This window comes from Triticum dicoccoides, chromosome 1A (assembly GCF_002162155.2).
Source record: "Triticum dicoccoides isolate Atlit2015 ecotype Zavitan chromosome 1A, WEW_v2.0, whole genome shotgun sequence".
Classification (NCBI taxonomy): domain Eukaryota; kingdom Viridiplantae; phylum Streptophyta; class Magnoliopsida; order Poales; family Poaceae; genus Triticum; species Triticum dicoccoides.
In genome coordinates this window covers 321002676-321023104 of record NC_041380.1, presented here as the reverse complement: position 1 = coordinate 321023104, position 20429 = coordinate 321002676, and the positions used below count along the sequence as shown (strand labels likewise).

The 20429-nt window shown below is 46.6% G+C and overlaps 1 protein-coding gene and 1 long non-coding RNA gene across 12 annotated transcripts; one reads left to right on the top strand and one right to left on the bottom strand.

The window, feature by feature from the left end:
* Positions 1 to 10057: 10057 nt before the first annotated feature.
* LOC119270767 lies at positions 10058 to 18121 on the top strand. 6 transcript variants are annotated; one of them, XR_005134307.1, is made up of 4 exons: positions 10061 to 10865; positions 14252 to 14382; positions 14542 to 15398; positions 16214 to 16326. XR_005134307.1 is itself a non-coding variant. In XM_037552828.1 (2 exons), exons 1-2 carry the CDS (start codon positions 10132 to 10134, stop codon positions 14265 to 14267), a joined length of 750 nt encoding a protein of 249 aa, XP_037408725.1. In that variant the 5' UTR covers positions 10058 to 10131; the 3' UTR covers positions 14268 to 15258. The 6 variants fall into 6 exon arrangements, 1 of the variants encoding a protein (XP_037408725.1); XR_005134306.1 differs by lacking the exon at positions 16214 to 16326 and having other exon boundaries at positions 10058 to 10865; positions 15006 to 15258; XR_005134305.1 differs by lacking the exon at positions 16214 to 16326 and having other exon boundaries at positions 10058 to 10865; positions 14994 to 15258.
* Positions 11931 to 17212, bottom strand: LOC119270793. Of its 6 annotated transcripts, XR_005134316.1 has the most exons (8): positions 16769 to 17204; positions 16555 to 16682; positions 16237 to 16336; positions 16082 to 16136; positions 14625 to 14757; positions 12543 to 12652; positions 12353 to 12438; positions 11931 to 12276 (listed from the first exon to the last, which is right to left on the bottom strand). It is a non-coding gene; the product is annotated as an uncharacterized LOC119270793 (long non-coding RNA). The 6 variants fall into 6 exon arrangements; XR_005134319.1 differs by having other exon boundaries at positions 11946 to 12438; positions 14625 to 14766; positions 16082 to 16154; positions 16769 to 17212; XR_005134318.1 differs by having other exon boundaries at positions 11946 to 12438; positions 16082 to 16154; positions 16769 to 17211.
* Positions 18122 to 20429: the final 2308 nt, after the last annotated feature.

Here is a 20429-nt window from a genome sequence, read left to right as displayed (position 1 = left end):
CGGTCGCCGTCGCCCGATTCGTCGGCTCCGGACCGTCCCCGGCCTCGTCTCCGCCTCGAATGGATCCGCTGTGAGCCCCCGGTCATCTTCCCCCTAATCCCGCCTCCGTTTGATTGCCGTAGCCGCCGCCCCCTTGCTAACAGCAGCCGCCGCCGCATGGGATCGTCGCCGGCGAAACCCCGGTGACCATTTGGTCACGGGCGTGCACCCGTTGTGCTTGCCGCGACCCGTAGAGCCCCTCCAGCGCCTCAGCTCCCTCGTTTGTGAGCAGCAGCGTCGAAACGCCCGACGCCCGAACTCCGGCCGCCGCCAGGAGCTCGTTTCCGGCGAACCCCGGCCTCCCTGTGCCCAGCTGCGTGCGCCCCTAGATGCGCGGGAGCACGGGCTCCCTTTTGGTGCCCTCAGCGCGACCAGCCGCGGGCTGTAGCGCCGTCCCGAGCAACTCCGGCGAGGTCTCGCCGTCGCCGTGGTCGCCGGCGTCACTTGCTGACGTGGCTGGCTTAATTAGCCACTAAACACCGCACCGTGTCACTGACACCTAGGCCCCACGCCCTAATTAACCCCAGTTTAATATCTGTTTAGGATTAACTAAACCAGAGCGGCCCCACGCGTCAGTTTTGACCAAGCTGACGTGGCCGTTGACCGGGCCCACACGTCAGCGGCACTAACCAGCCCCAGTCACTGACCAGTGGACCCCACTGGTCAGGTTTGACCAGCAGCAGCGTCTGTTGACCTGCTGACGTCATAGTGACGCACTGCTGACGAAGTAAATGTTTTCTGGAATTTAAATAAATCTTAAATGATTTATTATTTTCAGAAAATGTCCTAAACTTCTAAAAATCATAGAAATTCAACCGTAACTCCAAATTAAATAAATTATATATAAAAAATTATCAGAAAAATTCAAAGAATCCATCTGTACCATTTTCATGCATGTTTGAACAATGTTTGTCCTTTGTTTTGGACAAAACAAATAAAGGGCATTTAAATAATCATATATGGAGTTGGAATTTGAATCATGTATTCAAACCAACTTCATTTAAATCATAGCTAGGTGCATTAGCTCAAAACACATTCATATTGCCATGTCATAGCATGCATCATTTTGTGCATTGCATTGATCGTGTTTCTTCTGTGTTTGCCGGTGTTGTTCCCCCTCGGTAGACGTTGTACCGACGATGTGATCGTTGACACTGATGAAGACTCAATGCTATCTTCAGAAGTGACAGGCAAGCAAAACCCCCGTGTTCATTCCGATACAATCCTACTCTCTCGCCCTGCTCTCTTTTACTCCATTAGGACAACAACGAGTCATTTGTTACTTGTTGCGGTAGCTGAACCCCTTTATCCTCTGCATGACCTGTCATTGCCACAGTAAATAGATGAAACCCACTAGTATGAGTAGGAGTTGCTTGAGCCCTGTTGTGCCTACTCATTCATGTTTGTTTGTCATGCCTGCTATTGCTTAGAGTTGAGTCAGGTCTGATTCATCGGGAATGAATCAGAGGTGTGTGAACATGTCCTACTGTGTGTGAGCTAAGTGTGTGAACACGATTTGGTAAAAGGTAACGGTGAGAGGCCATGTAGGAGTACATGGTGGGTTGTCTCATTGAAGCCGTCCTCAGGAACTGAGCTCTGTGTATGTGATCCATGATTCAGCTACTACCATGCATTAGGCCCTGAAATATGACCCCGCTCGACTTCTTATTCACCCTTGTCCTCTGTCCAGGAGTTGCAAGTAGTTTCTGGTGTTTGTAGTATGCTGGAGGCCGTGCGCAGCGCTGACCGTAGGGGTGGGCTGTGATGCGGTAGGCACGTGGCCGGGTATACCGGGCGCCCGTTTGGTGTCTCGAGAACCCTGCACACATCGTTTGGGGCTGTGAGCGAAACTCCGGCCGGATCTCCTCATGGATGGAACCCGAATAGGCGATAAACCTGGACTAGAGACTTGAGTGTTTAGGTAGGTCGTGGTCTACACCCACATCGGCTTTCGCTTGAAGTCTGCCGAGCACATGTCGTGTGCAGACGCTAAGTGGTGGAAACATGTATGAAGAAGTACACCCCTGCAGGGTTAACATCATCTATTCGAATAGCCGTGTCCGCGGAAAAGGACTTCTGGGTTGCTTATATCAGTTCATAGACAAGTGAAAGTGGATACTCTAAAATACGCAAGATAAGCGTGAGTGCTATGGATGGCGTTCTCGTAGGGAGACGGGAGCGGATCCATAGTGGTGTATTGATATGGTGAATATGTGGACTCGTGTGCGCCACCTCAAAAGAGTCGCTTGCAGTCGTAGTTTAGGATAGCCACCGAGTCAAAGCTGGCTTGCTGCAGTTAAACCCCACCATCCTCTTTATTGATAATGATGCATATGTAGTTAGTTCTGATGTAAGTCTTGCTGGGTACATTTGTACTCACGTTGCTCAATTTATGTTTTTGCAGAGAGACTTCAGTCTCACTAGTAGTTTCACGTGGACTTCGACGTTTAGCTTGTTACCTCAGCTACGATCTTGTGCCCTCGACAGGATCTGGTCGATAGTCAGGCTTCTCAGCCTTTTTCATTTCTAGATGTCTGTACTCAGACATGTTAAGCTTCCGCATGTGCTTTGATTTGTATGCTCTGAATGTTGGGTCATGAGACCCCTGTTTGTAATATCTCGCTCCTTGGAGCCTATTAAATAAATACTTGAGTCGTAGAGTCATGTTGTGATGCCATGTTGTATTTGCACATATCGAGCATATTGTGTGTATGTTATTGAAATGCTTGGTATGTGTGGGATCTGGCTATCTAGTTGTTTATCCTTAGTAGCCTCTCTTACCGGGAAATGTCTCCTAGTGTTTCCACTGAGCCATGGTAGCTTGCTACTGCTCCGGAACACTTAGGCTGGCCGGCATGTGTCCTTCTTCGTTCCTGTGTCTGTCCCTTCGGGGAAATGTCACGCGATGAATACCGGAGTCCTGTTAGCCCGCTACAGCCCGGTTCACCGGAGTCCTGCTAGCCCAGTGCTACAGCCTGGATCCACTCGTTGATGACCGACACGTTCGATGCTGGGTCATGGATGCCTGTCCCTGTAAGTTAGTGCCACTTTGGGTTCACGACTAGCCATGTCAGCCCGGATTCTTTGTCATATGGATGCTAGCGACACTATCATATACGTGAGCCAAAAGGCGCAAACGGTCCCGGGCCAGGTAAGGTGGCACCCGTGGGAATACCGTGCGTGAGGCCGCAAAGTGATATGATGTGTTACATGCTAGATCGGTGTGACTTAGGATCGGGGTCCTGACATATATTTTGAAAAACTCAAACTTTGGAACAACTTGGCGATACTCAGAGACTTTCTTCAGATCAACGAGAGGGGATCTGTCAAGCTTTTCATTTGCAAGAAAAGAAGGTACAAAAGCATAGTCATTCTCCAAAATAATGGACTGGTTGAGGGCAATACCGATATAAAGTCCTGCTAGGCAGGCGTGGAGCTCTGCTTCATTGACACTGGTACACTGACCAATAAAGTCCCATGAAGAAATGATAATTTCACCAATCGAATTTCTAGCAATAACCCCCACACTAGTGGCATTAATACTAGCCACAAAACTAGCGTCAACATTGATCTTGATATAGTCAGCAGGAGGCGATTTCCACACCACATGCTCTTTCACTAGAGCAAAATCCACAATAACACCTCTCACCTTATTCTTACCTTTGTTGCAAGAATCCAATGGAATAGAGTCATGATTGGCTGTGTAAGAGGACCAATAATTTTCCAAGAAGTTTGCCAAGTTAGTAATGGACTCGTTACCCGTTCTGAAAATTAAGTCATTTCTTAGATGCCAAAGCTCGCCAAAAAAGGAATAAGATTTGCTCCCGCTGCTGCAAGTTCAACTGATCCAACAAACTCGAAAGCCAATTCGGTTCCAATCAAGAGCATATTTTGATTCACCATTTAGGGTCAGTTCTTTTGGGCGGCTTAAAAAATAAACTGCCTCTCCCTAGCTAAAAATTTAGTTGCCCCCTAAATATGTCGAGACTTCTAAATTAGTTATTTCATTACGATTTTAGAAGCCCGAATGAATAAGATAGGCGGTTTATGAAAAAACCTATGGAAGAGACGGCTTATTTTGTAAGCCGTCAAAAGAATTGGCCCTTAATCCATTATAAATATATGAAGTATACCATGATCAACAAAACCATGAGTCAGGCCATGATTAACAAGTTTAGAAAGCTTTAGATAAGCATTCTCCTAGCCTCTAGGTGAAGTTCGCCATCTCCTGCCGGAGTTGAGCCATCTTGAAGACTTATCAAGTTTTTCTACAGGTTTCATGAGTCTTCCTTCGGTAATCTCTTGAGGTAGTCTGGCAAATACGGCCTTCCAGAGTGTGTAGTTAACCTGTGTGAAATAATGAGCATCTACAACAATAATGCATAAAAATTAGTCAAGATATGCCGGATTTAGAACCGACATTGGTGCTTTCATTGAAAGCATATTAGGTGTTGTCACGGAACGATGAGATCTTCAACCCATGCCAAATAAGGTGTTCTTTTTCCAGTTAAATTTGTTCCTCGTCAATAATTTTTTGTGAGAATTATTCCTGTTGGTTTCATTGAAAGAATTATTTTTCCAGTTAATAAGAAGATCACGCCGGTGCTGTCAAGGCCAGCTGTGACCAGGAACAAACGGAGACGTCGAACACCTCCATCGGTCGTCCGTCGCAGTCTGAGGATCAATAGTCGGCTTCGTAGTGGGGCATCAGTAAAAACCCAGCAGCACGCGCTCATGGTTCAGCTCGGAATCGCAAGAGAAGGAGAGGTGATTGGCGAGGAGGCCATGCAGGCATACCTGCAGCTGTTCTCGAGACCGTTGCAACAGTCACACATTGCGGCAATCGTTGGACTCTTTGGGTGGCAGGCGGATGTGCTGCCGCTTGGCAGAGGGATGGAGTGTGACACACTTTAGTGTGTGCACCTGTTGTAGCTTGCTTGTAGGCCTTTTCCTATGGCTGACCCAAGTCAAGTGATAGTGGTGTGGAATGTGCGCGGCTTGAATAGCCCGGCGAAACGCAATGCAATAAATAACGTCATTTCGAGCTCGGGCGCGAGTGTAGTTTGTCTTCAGGAAACGAAACTCCAAGACATAAACATAATGGTGGTGTGGCAATGTCTTGGCCCGGCCTTTGATGTGTTCTTTTACGTGCCAGCGATTGGCACTTGTGGTGGCGTCCTATTGGCAGCCAAATCTGCATGTGCGCAGTTGACAAATCCACACATCACGCAAAACACGGCCATGGCGTGGGTGCAGTTCCAGGGGTCACCCGGTTGGTGGTTAACTGGAGTCTATGGACCCCAGGAGGATACGGACAAAGTGCTTTTCATGCAAGAGCTTAAGGATGTCAGAGAATTGCATGCAGGCCCCTGGATGCTTGCTGGCGACTTCAATCTCATTTTGGACCCGTCGGACAAGAGCAATGACAGGATCAATCGTCGAATGATGGGCCGCTTTAGGAGATGCATTTCGGACCTCGACATGAAGGAGCTCTATCTCAATGGCCGTAGATACACTTGGTCTAATGAACGGAGGGAGGCCACTCTCGAAAAGCTTGACCGGGTTTTCGTTTCGGTGGAGTGGGAGGCGATGCACCCTGCATCTTTCCTCTCTGCGCTCAGTACCAGCACATCAGATCATTGCCCATTACATCTGGTACTTGAGGCAAACCTACCACGGGGGAGACGCTTCCACTTTGAGGCTTTCTGGACGAGAATTGAGGGCTTCCAAGACGTGGTCAGACAAGCGTGGGGCAGTCAACCATTCATACCAAACCCGTACAAACGATTGGCGGCCAAGCTTAGGACAACTGCCAAACATCTTTCACGCTGGAGCAGCAAGTATGTGGGAAGTGTCAAGCAGCAAATTCGCATTGCGAATGAGGTCATTCTTCGGTTAGATGTCGCCATGGAGAGCCGTGCTTTATCTCATGATGAAATCGGGCTGCGGAGGTTGCTAAAAGGCAAGTTGCTTGGGCTGGCCTCCCTCGAACGGACGATTGCCCGCCAGAGATCCCGGATTCTTTTCTTGCGGGAAGGGGACGCGTGCACACAGTTCTTCCATGCGCATGCAAGCAATAGGAGGCGCAAGAATTTCATTACCAAGCTCAAAGTGGATGGCGTGGTTACGACTGACCATGAGTCTATGGGAGAGGCTGTCGATTCTTTCTTCTCTAACCTGCTTGGAGACACCACAGACCGGGAGTTCACACTCGATTTGGATGAGCTAGGGCTGCCCCGCAAGGACATGAGTCACCTTGAAATTGAGTTCACTGAGGAGGAGATCTGGACAGCCATTCGTGCTCAGGAGCTTGACAAGGCGCCAGGGCCTGATGGCTTTCCAGCACGGTTTTACTTGAGCTGCTGGCAGATCATAAAAGATGATGTCATGGCGGCCTTCCAGACTTTTGGCAGGATGGATTTCCGCGGCCTCACGTCCATTAACCAGGCTATTATTACTCTCCTGCCCAAAACGCCTGCAGCCATGGAGATCCGCGAGTTTCGCCCCATCAGCTTGATCCATAGTTTCCCGAAACTTGTTGCCAAGGTGTTGGCAACACGTGTCGCCCCGGACGTCCCAGAGTTGGTCGGAACGCACCAAGGTGCTTTTATTCAAGGAAGATGGTTGCATGATAATTACATGATGGTGCAAGGGTTGGCCAGAAAGCTTCACGCGGCGAGGCGAGAGGCCGTGATGCTTAAGCTTGACATTACAAAAGCCTTCGACACCGTGCACTGGGCATTCCTTCTGGAGATCCTCCGACACATGGGATTCGGCAATAAATGGATGGCATGGATCTCTGGCCTCCTAGCTTCGTCCTCCACTAGAGTGCTACTCAATGGCGTTCCGAGAGAGGTCATTTACAATCGACAAGGTTTGCGGCAAGGAGATCCGGTCTCCCCCCTCTTGTTTGTCCTTGTCATGGAGGGGCTGCAACGTATGTTCTACAAGGCCATGGCGGCAGGGATTCTGACGCCTCTTGCGACCACCGGCGTTCGGAAGTGCACCTCCATCTATGCGGATGACGTGATCACGTTCATTAAGCCGGATGTGCAAAGTCTCAGGGCGTGTGCTGCGTTGCTGTATGACTTTGGTGTTGCATCCGGTCTCAGCACTAACCTGACAAAGTGCTCCGCCCACCCAATAAGATGCTCCGACGAGCAGAAGCAATTGATCGCAGCTGAGATGGAGTGCCAGGTGTTGGGCTGGCCGTGTAAATACCTTGGGCTGCCTTTGGGGCTACGTAAGATCACGGCAGCTCAGCTCCAATACATGGTTGACAAGATGGCTGACAAGCTACCTGCTTGGCAGGTGAGACTGCTTTATCGGGCTGGACGACTCGAGCTGCTTAGATCTACCTTGATGTCCATGTCAATTCACACGATGATGGCACTTGACCTGCCAATCAAAACTATTACTGCCGCGAACAAGATTTGCCGTGGTTTCCTATGGAAAGGGCGACGCGAGGTGAATGGAGGACACTGCATCGTTGCATGGAACTAGGTTTGCTCGCCCAAGGAGCATGGCGGCCTCGGTGTTCCGAACTTGCGCTACCTGAACTCTGCACTTAGGGCACGATGGCCATGGTTACAGAGGACCGACTCCACCAGGCCGTGGAGTGAGTTTAACATACAAGTATCCGATGAATCGATGGGAATATACAAGGCAGCGACAAGGTGCACGCTTGGAGATGGGGAGATGGCCCGATTTTGGACAGATTGGTGGCTCTCTGATGGCCGCATCGAGGACACCATGCCACACCTCTATGCTATGGTAAAGAAGCGTGGGCGGCAGATCACAGTCAAGCAGGCCCTCACCGCTGGATGGTGGCAAGATATGTCCCCGGACATGGGAACGCAGGCCTTGTTCGAGTTCATGGCGCTGGTGGACCTAACCCAACATGTTGAACTGCGACCGGGCATTGAGGATGCCATTGCCTGGACTTGGGAGAGCTCAGGAACATTTTTTGCGCGATCGGCATATCGCGCCCACTTTGCGGGCCGCATAGAGAGCGCGGGAGCAGTGCAGGTATGGAGATGCAGGCCCCCCCCCCTGCTTGCAAGTTTTTCACGTGGCTCGCGACACGGAACCGATGTTGGACAGCAGATAGACTTCAGCGACGGCAGTTGCCGCACCCATCGGCATGCCCATTCTGTGATCAGCTGCCTGAGACCTTGGACCATTTGCTTCTCGGATGTGTTCTAGCAAGGCAGGTATGGACCAAGGTCATGAACACATGGAGTAGGCCGGACTGGACGCCGTCCGCAGATTCAAAGCTTGTCGAATGGTGGACTACTCTCAACCCCCAAAATCAATTCAGGAAGGAGGCGTGGACGGTGATAACCCTGGTGTTATGGATGCTATGGAAGCACCGAAACGACATTGTTTTCAATGGCGCGTCACCATCTGTGGACGACCTTCTTGTTAAGATCGAGTTAGAGTCTCAGGATTGGAGAGCGGCTGGCCTGCTGCGTGAACGTGGCTCAGTCATTTGTATGGTAGATAGGAGGGACGAGAGCGAGTAATCCGCATGTGGATTCTTTAGGGCTCTAGCACCCGTAGGGTTGTACTAACAACAATGGCCTTTTCTTCTGGCCACTTTCTCTATCTATGATCCTGATGCGTCAACCTTGACGCATCCCTTGAAAAAATTCTTGTTGGTTTGCATGGAGTTTTGTTTACAGTTCGTGTTGATCTTCCCTACTCTGCCGTTCCAATCTATTAGGCGGCTTCTGATGTCCGGTGTCTTCATGTTTTCATGGGTGGTGGTCAAAGAGACGCACACACACGCGGATCTAATCACTCCTCAATGTGCATCAACTGGTGGTAGTACCTGTTGATTCCTTGGAGTCGAGTACTACTAGTAATAATCCATCTTGATCTAATTAATCAAGAGTCCATCTCGATCCTGTTTATTTGTTGATTCCTCCTCACATGGGAGTCTAGTACTACTAGTCGAATGCCCGTGCGTTGACACGGGCTCTTGAAATATTTTGTAAGAGTTATATAAAGATAATGCATGTTAAATTTTACACATACAGACAATATAACACGGACACAATTAATTAATAATTGAAGTCCACTTCACTTGCAATGTCCACGAACTTTGTTTTCTTGGGGGCAGACATGATTATTTTGATGAGCGTAATATCTCCAGGGATACAAACATAGTATATCGACATGATACAAAAATGAGCCAAATTAGTAAACAAAATGAGTCAAATTAGTTGAATATAAAAGAAAATATGACAAAGGAAAGATCAATAATAATATTAAAAAATACCTTGTACGATAACATTGAAATTGGCATCCTTTTTTTTGGTTTGTTATGTGATATCACCGCTTTCACATCATTATGTTGTAAAAACTTGTGAATTTTTGGCCCTTTTCAACGGTGTCGCTTCGGAACCTTTATCGATGGATTTTTTTTGTGCATCTCCAAAATACATATCTATCTCTTCTATATTCTGAGAAAAAATACACCTTTTTGTATTATCATGTATCACTTTCTATCTCCGATGAAATATAAATAAAATTTTCTACTGCATCATATAAATAAAAATATATAATGTATAATAAAAATAAAAGTGAAACTAACACAACTGTTTTATGTTGTAAAAAAGAAAACCTTTTTCATATTATTAAAAAAAGATGTTGCATTTCTCTTGGGGAAAACAACCAACAATAATGTTCATATATAAATAAGTAGTCATCTAAACTTTCTTAAATCATTTTAAATTATTTATATACGCTATGGAAAATTGTCCAACAAAAGATAAAAACATGCAAGCAAACCAACATAAACCAAGTATATTCGGTTTCTTCTCTCAATATTTTTGTGATACTCTCAATATATATAGTAAGTATAAAAATATTTATTTGTATGAACCATGTTTAATGTATAATTATATATATACTTTAAATTTTTTGTGAGGTATATATATATTTTAATTATCTATATTTTGTCGTAGAGCAAACGTTGCTGATCCAAGGCCCAAATTAGCTATCCAGCACGGCCCTACCAGCCCCCAATCTATAACACCTAAAAAAAGAAATTCTCAGAAAACAAAAGTTTGTTTCATTCGGCACCAAATGGAACGCTACCTTATCCCCCAGTACTCTCTCGGTCTCTCCTCTCCTCTCCACTCACTCAACCTCTCTCGCTCCCGGTCTCCCCTCCCTTCCCCCGGCGCATCCGCCGCGCGCGTCGATGAGCTCCTGCCGCAACCGTGCGACTCCGACCATCGACCACCGCATTTGTTGCATGCATCGGCAGTTGCCGCGCGACGAAGATCGCCGCTGGTCCTGCAACAGCCTCGGCTGGAGGAGGACGATAGGTACATGGCGAAGGACGCTCAAGTAAGAGGAGCGGCCCCAATGGTGGCGGCCTCGAGCACCGGGATAAGTGCAGGCTGGGGATGCAGGAGAGGTGCAGCGCGGGGCTCGGGGCTCCGACGAGCTGGGTGCGGCGCGACGGACGACGACGGACGCAGGGACTCATTGATCCGGGCGCTGGTGCTCAATCCGGTCCCGTTCCGGCCGGATCCGCGGCAGTGCTCATCTCCGGCGAGGTGGCCGGTGACTCGCGGGCCGACGGCGGCGCAAGACCACGGGAGGAGCTCATCTCACGCGAGGTCCTGTTGGCTTCGGTTGCCGGTGGCTTACGCAGGGGTGGCGGGGGTCCAGCATCATGGAGCCTCTTCGAGGGCGAGGAAGCAGACGGTGACGATAACTTTGAGGCCGGCGGGGGCACCGTCTCCGCGTTCGATGGTCGTGGTGAACGCCGTGGGCTCCAACGCGGCCGCCGTTGGCTCTATCCCCTACCGGTAATTCTCCCTTAGTTTTACCCCTTGAAATTGCCATGATTATCCGAGGGAGAGGCACAACCTTTTTCTTTTTGAGATTCAGAGTAGTAAAGCTGCTCTGCTGAAACCATAAATTCAGAGATCATAAGCGGGCGGAGGCAGTCCGGTACGTCCGCAATCCTCTCCTGGTGTTCTGAATTCTTGGCCAACGCTGCAAGCTCATCAGCAAGGGCATTGCACAATCTCCCCACGCTACTGATACTATGATCCGAAAAGTTTGTTAGTGCTTGCTTGATGTCTCTTAGCAGTCCATAGCAGGGGGAGAGGGACTGCTTCCCTGTCATCAGTTCCTTAATCCGAATTTGGCAGTCAAATTCCAAAATCACGGGGCCCTGTAGATCCTTGAGAGCATGCAACCCAATGAGGGCTGCTTTTGCTTCGGCCTCCTCAACACCTGCGACAGCACCTGCAGAATATTCAGAATACCTCGCAAGAACTACACAACATTTAGATAGAAATAACAACATGCCCTCTGCCGTCCCTTGCGACGGCATCTGCAGAATATTTACCCTTTTGCTCCAAGTACGAGGCTACAGAATTTAGTTTGATTGATCTCAAGGCCGGCTCTGTCCAATGCAAGTGCTGCGTGGTGGGGCAGCGGGGCTGCTGTACCACAATTGCACCCACACCTTTTCCTGCTTCATGATCGCCACTCATTGCCGCTGATTTAAATTCTTCAGAATACCTCGCAAGAACTGCACAGATTCCATAATCGATTCTTTGCCCACACTGCGAATGCAGTCCTCACGCAGGCACAACCTTTTTTTGTGGTATTCATACAGATCAGTTTGTATATACTTTGCAGATTGCTTGGCAATTTTTGTATCTATTCATGTGACTGTCATAGTGGGTTAGTTTCCGATGCTTGACAGATGAATTATGTATATATTTTTCGGTCCAACAATTCAGTGCGCTCTTAGCGCTTTGGTGTCTTTGGTTTAATCGCAAAGTGTGTACACTTGGTATCGGTTCTATCAAAATGAATACAACAATAACTTGGTTGGAAAAGGAACTACAACATAGCAGTGGGCACTCAGGGAATATCAATGCACAAAAGGACACCATTGTTAACACAAAACAAAGTTCTTCTAGTACCTCAACAAAAATGCAACCGATCCTCTAGATTTCAATAGAAGGACTCTGAATTTATGTCACTCTGAAAGTCACATCTCTCCATCTCCATAAACAAATCATATCACAGGAACATACATCTAGTATGAAACTTCAGAAAGGGAAATAGATTGAATTAAATTCCAATCCGGGTGGCAGCCACCTCTGAGATATCCACCCTTACAAACGACCAATCCTCTGATTTTTGTTGTTGCAAACTGCACTAAAGAGCTTTTTGAATGGCATGGTCGATCAAAAGGCCCTGGAAAAATATCCCAAACAATATCGATAGATTGATGTGCAGACGTGAACATATTTAAAGGGCGGGGAAGACGAACCAGCAGTAGTCTTCTCTGTGATCATTTGCGTAGCCACCTTCTTGACCTCATCTTCTGTGAGCATCCCATCAATGTTCATGTTCCACCTGTTAATGTGAGACACCCAAAGGAATTTTTTTATCAGTATGTTAGATTTACTTAAACTGAACATAGCTTAGTCCAAGATGTGGTCAGTAATCTCCGTCTAGACCTCTCTGAGCTGATCCTTGTTAATGCCTTCATCCGGCTCAATGTTCCTCTGCCTCGACATATCCCGAACAGCTTGTCAGCAAACTCCTTGGAGTTCTCCATGCCTTGGATCTGAGAAGCATGCCCAATAGAAAATTTAACAATTAAATGGCACTGCAAAAGTAATTAGAAAGTATAACACATTTGCACAATTACTGTATCATGAAACCTGTAAAAACTCAGTTACTGGACGGGCATACAAACTGAAAATCCTACTGTTTTATATAATCTTCACATTCCATTCATCAAGCAGATAGTAGCAATCATTCTAATAAATTGAATCAAAACTTGGAGACTCCCAATTACGAAAAGCACAAGCGGTGAACAAACTGAAAGTTAAGTTGGCTGAGATGGTTGTGCCCTCCAATTGCAGTCTGATGGATCGTGGGTACTATTACCCTTGTTCGCGACATATTTTTCTCAATCCCCACCTTTGTTTTCCGCCATCAATCATTAAAAAATCAGGAGTGCGGGCAATCAAGGGATTTGGCGGGAGTGTGGGCGATCACTGGATTAGTGGGGACATAAGCAAACAAGGAATAAAAAGGCAGTTCGAGCGGACGTACAACCAACATAGGATTCAGATCCGATGGCAAAGGATCCGTTCGGATCTATTGCAAAATTCCTGTGTTTAGATTTTTTGCGTTTTTGTATAAAAATATTTTATATATTAATATTAAACATATATAAACAAGAGTGGAACAACGAACTATTTTTTCCACCCACACAGCCTTGCCCCCTCCTAAAAAGTCTTATCCCCTAAAAAAGCATGCTTATCCTCGATGCACAGGACATCGGCTAGTTCCTCTCACTCTCTCCCCCTCATAGCCACTCCAGTCGATGGCGCCCCTCCCATCGACGGCGTCGCCCGACCCTTCCTCTCCCCGCCAGGGCGTTGCCCCGCCATCTCTCCTCCACGCCACAGCTCCGCCCGCACAATCCTCTCCCTGCGACGGCGTCGCCGGCCTCCTTCTCTCCCCGTCAACATCTCACGCCGCCGTGTCGACGCCAATCCCGCGCGCCCGCCGGTCTGGCATCCTGGGCAGCCAGAACCAGATGGTAGTTGCAGAAGGGCTCACGGCTCTCCGTACATGCCGGCCACGTAGCTGTACCATCCGGATGTGGGTGGGAAGACCACGGCGCCCTTGTCGTCGACCCTTGTCTTCTACCCCACTCAAACTGCGCTGAGCACAGTCGCACTGCTGCCTCGTCGATCTCCATGATAGGCCACCCCAGGCCGATAGGTATTGCACCAATGTAGCCAATTAACCTCTGAATTTCCAAAGTGTAGAATACTTCTTTTCATGCCTTCATATTTTTGGAGAATACAATGTTGTTCTGAAGTACCACCAGGCTAGTTCAGAAAACTGGTATCAGTTATTTGCGCAATGTATTCACATATGCCTCTTCTACTGTACAATGTTCTTTTTCCTTGTGAGCTATTGATCGCAATGTTTGACTAAAATGGATTCAAGGATATACATAAGCATATGAATGCAGACATACAGATGCATTATCCGGAAAAAGAAAGATTCAGAAGTATTAGAGATGCCATCTGTTGAAGCTAGACATAAGTACCTGAAATACATTGGAGCCATGCTCTTCATGATATAATAGACAGCTATGTATCATCTTCCAGACACAACTAAAATTTATTTGCTAAACAAGCAGGGCATTACTCAAGTGAGCTGATGAAGTAAGAGGAATCCAGAGGCGTGGGATTTGCACTGTGTATCATTTTAAGCATGGTTGGCCGCATCGTTGGCTCCTCTTGAAAGCACATGTACTACTTGCACCAAGAGGTAATTTCCAGTTAAATTCTCTCCCTTACCTTAGTTAATAGCCTGGGTTAAAACCGTAGTTCCTGTTGTTAGCTAGATTTTTGTGTGCTAACACCATTGTGTTTAAGAACATGTTGTGATGTTCGTTCTGATTTGTATATAATTTTTGTATTTCTGCAGCAAGAATTTAACAGTAGAAAAGCCGTATCAACTATATGTATGCCCCAATGCGATCAACAACAAAAAATTATGCTCGCAATTACCTGGCACGGGCACTGGAGTCATTTGGGAAGGATGCTCAAGATTAGGAATGTCACCAAGAGGGGCTCGGCTAGAGTTATCACCAAGAGGGGATAGGCACAGATTTGTCGCCTCCATATCTTCAAGCGTCATGGTCTGTCGGCGCTTGTAACGAAATAAAATAAACCATTATTATTTCTGTGAACTGTACACATTAAATATATACTGGGCCAAAATCTAACTTTGAAGCATGCGATCAGGTTAGGCGAGATAATCTACATCTGCACTATTAGATTAGTACATTGTCATACTTTGCTTCAATGAAAAACACAGCATCAGTGATACAACTTTGTTTCACTAATTGATCAGTACATATGTTTTTCAACCATTAGGTTTTTGACCAGGTATATTTGTCTTGAATGGAAGGACAAACACAAAGAACCATTACATCAAGAAGCTATCAAGCTTGAGGGTCTCACATATTTTCACGACGCTTTCTGAAGTGTAAGTTACTAAGTTGAAATCTGTTCTCTCAGCACTATTTTATCATGTATGATATTTTTATTCTTTCTTTCCCAGAACTTATCTCTTTCCTTGTGTTGGAAATGATATTTTATATGGTTACTTGACGGTATGAGCCAGAGCTATTTCCTAGTCTGATTTCTCCTGGGTGTACTCTGCTTTCTGATGTCTGATTTGATGACAAGAATATTGTGTCGACGGTCAGCGCCTGGATTGTAAATTGGACTTAAAAGCAAATAGCTCTCTAGGCACGTAATGCAGATTATAACCCCAAGGTAAAATCATTAACCTAATGCATTCTTCATGATGTTGGCTTTTTCCCCTTACTGGGCCTGTGATGCTATATTTCCAAAAACATCCAAATTTTATCACTTTGGTAGCATCCACATGGCTTTGTGAATCCTGCTGTGTAGATGGTGGATAGCCTGGTAAAAGAGTAGAGACTTTGTACATGGGCTCTTTTGTGTACGTACCCTTCTGAATTTGTGCTCATTCGCTGAGAAATTAGAGAACAACAACTTACTAAATAGTTTTTGATCGAATGGTGACTTGAGACTCTCTACCTGACTACCTTTTAGGCTTTAGCGTGACGGTAAAGGTAATTCAAACATGTAAACGGTCATCTAATAATATGAAGGGTTTTTTTGCGGGTAATAATATGAAGGGTTATACCACAGAAAAGTCATTATACCTGGAAGCTGACAATCAAGCAATAACCTTAGGGATTATACAACTAAAGCATGCGTGACATCCACCTAAACAAAATTTAGACATGTACATTGCACACACAACCAATTGCTGCAGGTCAAATGTGATGTGAAGACGTGACTGCAAAGTTAATGTGTATGACCGCAAGAAACAAGACCGTAATGTATATAACAATAATAATAAAACAAAATGTGAAATACAAACCATCAATGCATCCACAGACGAAAAGAAATATGAATAGCTTACTCACCCCCATCGCTATTGGCGTCGATTTGTTTTAATTTAATTTTTGGGCTCCTTGTTTCCTGCATCCCACCGTAATTCTGTTTAGATGTATATATGCATGCACGCAGCACCAAGCATTTGCATCAATATGTTTCAGATGATGATTGTGCACATGCATACCTCGTTGGGATAAATCTACCCGTGGTACGCCACAGCAGCTGGAGGTTGGTCTGGCTCGCAGGGCCATCCGCTTGTGCAGGTAGCAGTCATACGTCCGCCGCTGCACAACCTCATTAGCGTTTTTTTACTATCTATCATTTTTCAAAGTCAGCAAACATCTTATACTGCTAGTAGGAGTATTTGACTGACTCACTCCGGCAGGAAAGGAGTGACATCAAACTAAAGAGAACCAAGTTGTGTCCAGAACAATAAATACGTCCAGAGAAATCTAGATTTGATGAGATTAGATGAGATGTGCACAGGGGGTAGGAAGCTCACCACACCCACGTGAGGGGGGCAGGGTAGGAGGAAGCAGAGCCATGAGGGAGGGAGGGAGGGCTCGTGCGTTCGGTCGTCCAACTGCTGCTGCAGCTGCAGGTTGTGCGTCCAGATCCGGGGCAGTCATCCTGCACACAAAAGAAAAGAAACCAAGGAAGGAATCATGAGCAGGGGGAGATGATGAATGCGAGGAAGAACGTCCGCAGGTACACACTCAACATAGCCGTCACCGGAGATCTGCGGTCGCCGACGCGCGTCCTTGAAGGTTGAGGCGTCGTCCCGGGTAGGGTTTGGGGCGTCTCCGTCCGTCCATGGCTGCTGCCGGGCCGCGTCGGACCTCCATGGCCGACCTCCCTCGAGGACGGACGCGGATTAGGTCGACGACAGCGCGCTGATGCCGCCGTGGATCTGGGCAGTCCCTCTCCCTTCCCTTCCCTTCCCTTGCCTTCCCTTCCCTTGGGAGAGGAATAGAAGGTTGGGGGCGGCGGCGCAGGGGGGCGAGGAGATCGCCGGCGGCGGGGTTGGGTTGGGGTGCGGCGGCGGCTGCGACTGGAGACGGGAGATGAGGTAGGGCTAGCGAGGGATTGGTTCTGTCGCGACGGAAAAACCAGCGGAGGGGAGGTGGTGGACGGAACCAAAATAACCTGCGACCTCCGTTCCAAAATAGGTGACTGAGTCATCTATTTCAGAATGGAGGGAGTAAGAAGGTTAACCTATGAAAAAAAATCAAACGAAAATGATGGGACGAAAATTGACCGGCGGAAACTACCAACTGCTTCATTAGGAGTAGAGACTAGAAAAAATAATTCTCATGACTAGGAGATCCCACGCATGCATGACAACATCCGTTGTCGATTTCTCTTCAGATCGTTACGTCTGCCATCGAATAATTTAGATGTTATTTTTTCTCTTAGATCTCACAGGCTTATCTAAGATTGATTTCAACCTTAGATTAGATCAAAGAATTTATACGTCGGACGCTGCTAAGCATCGTGTTTTGCCGAACAGGTCGGCTCAGTGTTGGCCTTGTGCCCCACGCGATCCCGGGTCCTGAGCGACCCGAGCAGTCTGAAGCAGCCCACGTCAGACAACGCATGGGCAGGGATGATCATCTGCTCTTCTCTTTTATTATTATTATTATTATTATTATTATTATTATTATTATTATTATTATTATTATTATTATTATTATTATTATTCAAGTAGTGTCTAATGATCCATTGTGCTGGTTTTCCTCACAATTATAGAGTATAACTAGAAGTCCCAAGGTTGTTGCCGCTCCTGTTCTACCAAGCATCGGGTGCTGTTGGAGCATCGTAATGATAGAGCTAGTTTGGTTTTACTTTCTTGTGAAACAAAGTACAATAGTACAATTCACAGGAGAAGATCAATCACACCCGCCCATGAAATCTAGTTTTCCAAAACTAGTATTAGTACTCTACGTACATATTATTACTGCTTCACGCGAACATTCAAGTGATATTTATCCTTGATAAGATTGCTTAGTTAAAGTGCTCTTGAGTACTTTCGGGACTTTCATTGTACCGTTGTTCGTAAAAAAATCAATTGGTGACACAATTGTGCGGCGTTTGTGGTGTACCTAACCGCGTCCATACTACAACCGTCAATTCAAGCCGGACCCTTTATCAGTCGTCCGGCAAGCACTACTCCACAATATGCTCTGCTCTATAAATAAGGACCACGCGGTGCTAACATTATTGAGCGGAGCTTGTCGTCCAGGCTATATCCCTTTAACCCCTTTTTTTACTCTGCTTAAATTAATTAAGTAGAGATTATATATATATATATATTACTATTTTTTTATTACTTTCAACTGGCACTATTTTTTTATTACTTTCAACTGGCCCAGGCTATATCCCTTTAACCCCTTTTTTTACTCGGCTTTGGCTCCGTCAAGCGTTCACCTCAGCGCGCCGACATCGCCGTCCCGCCTCTGTCGACCAAGTTGTATTGTCACCTTGGCGCATCGCCTCGACTAGACCGAAGGCTTCGACATCGCTTTAGTGACCTACTCCGAGGGCTTCGGCGTCACTCTGCTGACCTGCTACGTCACCTCGGCTAGACTAGTGGCTTCGCTTTGACACATAGGTAGTGTTGTGATGTCGCTTCATCAAGCCGAGCTCTTCGCTCGGGCATATCAGGACCGACTTGGGGGCTGGGACCTCGACCCGCTACAAGCTCGGACCATGTCATCAACATCGAGCACATTAAGCAGCTAAGTCGCTTTTGTGCTCAAATTTTTAAAATTTATTTATTTTGGTTCAACCAAGCATTACATTTGTGTTAAACAAAAGGTTGCTTGTTAAAAAGTTAGTTGTTAAAAATGATGTTTGTTAAAACACTTTGTTTCCCATGTTAACTGGGGCTCTTAAATTTCTATGAGTCGTTTTATAATAAATGTGTTTTCTTCTTGATCATTGCAAACTCTTTTTCCACTACTCTTTTTTCCGACGCGAGTGTGTGGTCAATAGCCGGATAGTCTGATTTGTCTCTAAAACCGCTCGAGTTCAGTTCACTGAACTAGCGTGAGGAGCACTCCGCGTTCAAGATAGGAGGTTGAAGCCGAAGGCTGACCCGCTTGAAGTCTGGAGATCGGATGTATCATGCTAAAGCACGACGGAAGCACAAACTAATTTTAAGACCAATTTTCAGATTGGCACCAAAAAAACTTGATTTAGTTCGGACGTAAAGTTTTTGCTAATTTTTTTGGGTTTTCCAAGGTTATGACACTCTTAACCTATTTGTGTGTCTCCGGCATAACACTAACAGTGCAACGCCAAACGCCTTTAAAGCATCGGCAATATCAATGGGGGGCTGCAGCTAAACCGAACCCACCAAAAGCCCATGTGCTCCATGGAGTCATCGGCAAAACGCTCTCGGATATTGTTTCATATGCATCGGTTTTGAATTGTGCCTTCGGCCAATAGTTGGGTTGCCCGGCTCCTGTGCTTACCCCTTACGCTCCCGATTGTTCGGCTAAGGGTAAAGCGAGAACCTCTGTGATTGTACTTCGGGTTTAACTCGTCAAGTAGCTCAGTGGAGAAAGCCGAAAACTGACTGTCACAATGAGCGCAAACTGGTCAGCGATCTGATGACCGTGTCAAAGTATACATCGATAGAGGTTACCCCATGTTAACGATGGCCTTTCATAAAATTGGCCGGAGTGTTAATGGTTTGACCTCAGCTGACGCCGAACACTAACAGGGGGCTAGTAACTAGCCTCCCAACTTTAAGCTCCTATGACTAAGTGAAAGTTATAACTCCCATATTTGGTTGCCTCGTTTCCGCTAACTCAACCGCCTTCGGGCACCGAGATATCGGCTAAGGGTTGTCTTGTTAGTACGGAAACACCCTGCATAGCATCTACAAAAGGGTGGAAGCCGACGATGGGCCACTTTCCGATTATAAACAGTCGCAATGGAGTCAAAATAACATACAACATAAAGCACTATCCTAACATGTGTTGAGGGCCCCTTGAGGCACCTCAGCACGATTACATCAGGACTCCTAGAGAGCCCAACATATCATTAGCATTTGTATTCAATATACGAGCGCTGCCTTTCGTAATCATCTTTATAAAGCCATAAATATATGCATCAATTTGACTTAAGATTTTGGCCAAGCTGGTTGCCTAGCTCCTGTGCTTTCCCCCTACGTTCCCGATAGTTTGGCTAGGGGGTAAAGGGAGCACCTCTGTGATTGTTACTTCCGGATCATCCAGGTTAGTACCTCGGACTGGGTGAAGCCGAAAGCTAGCCATCTTAAGAATATAATTGGTCGGCAATGACGGAAGTGAAAATTTCGGTTCATTAAAGACCACGGAGTTCAGGAACTTCCCCCAAACTAAATCCTCA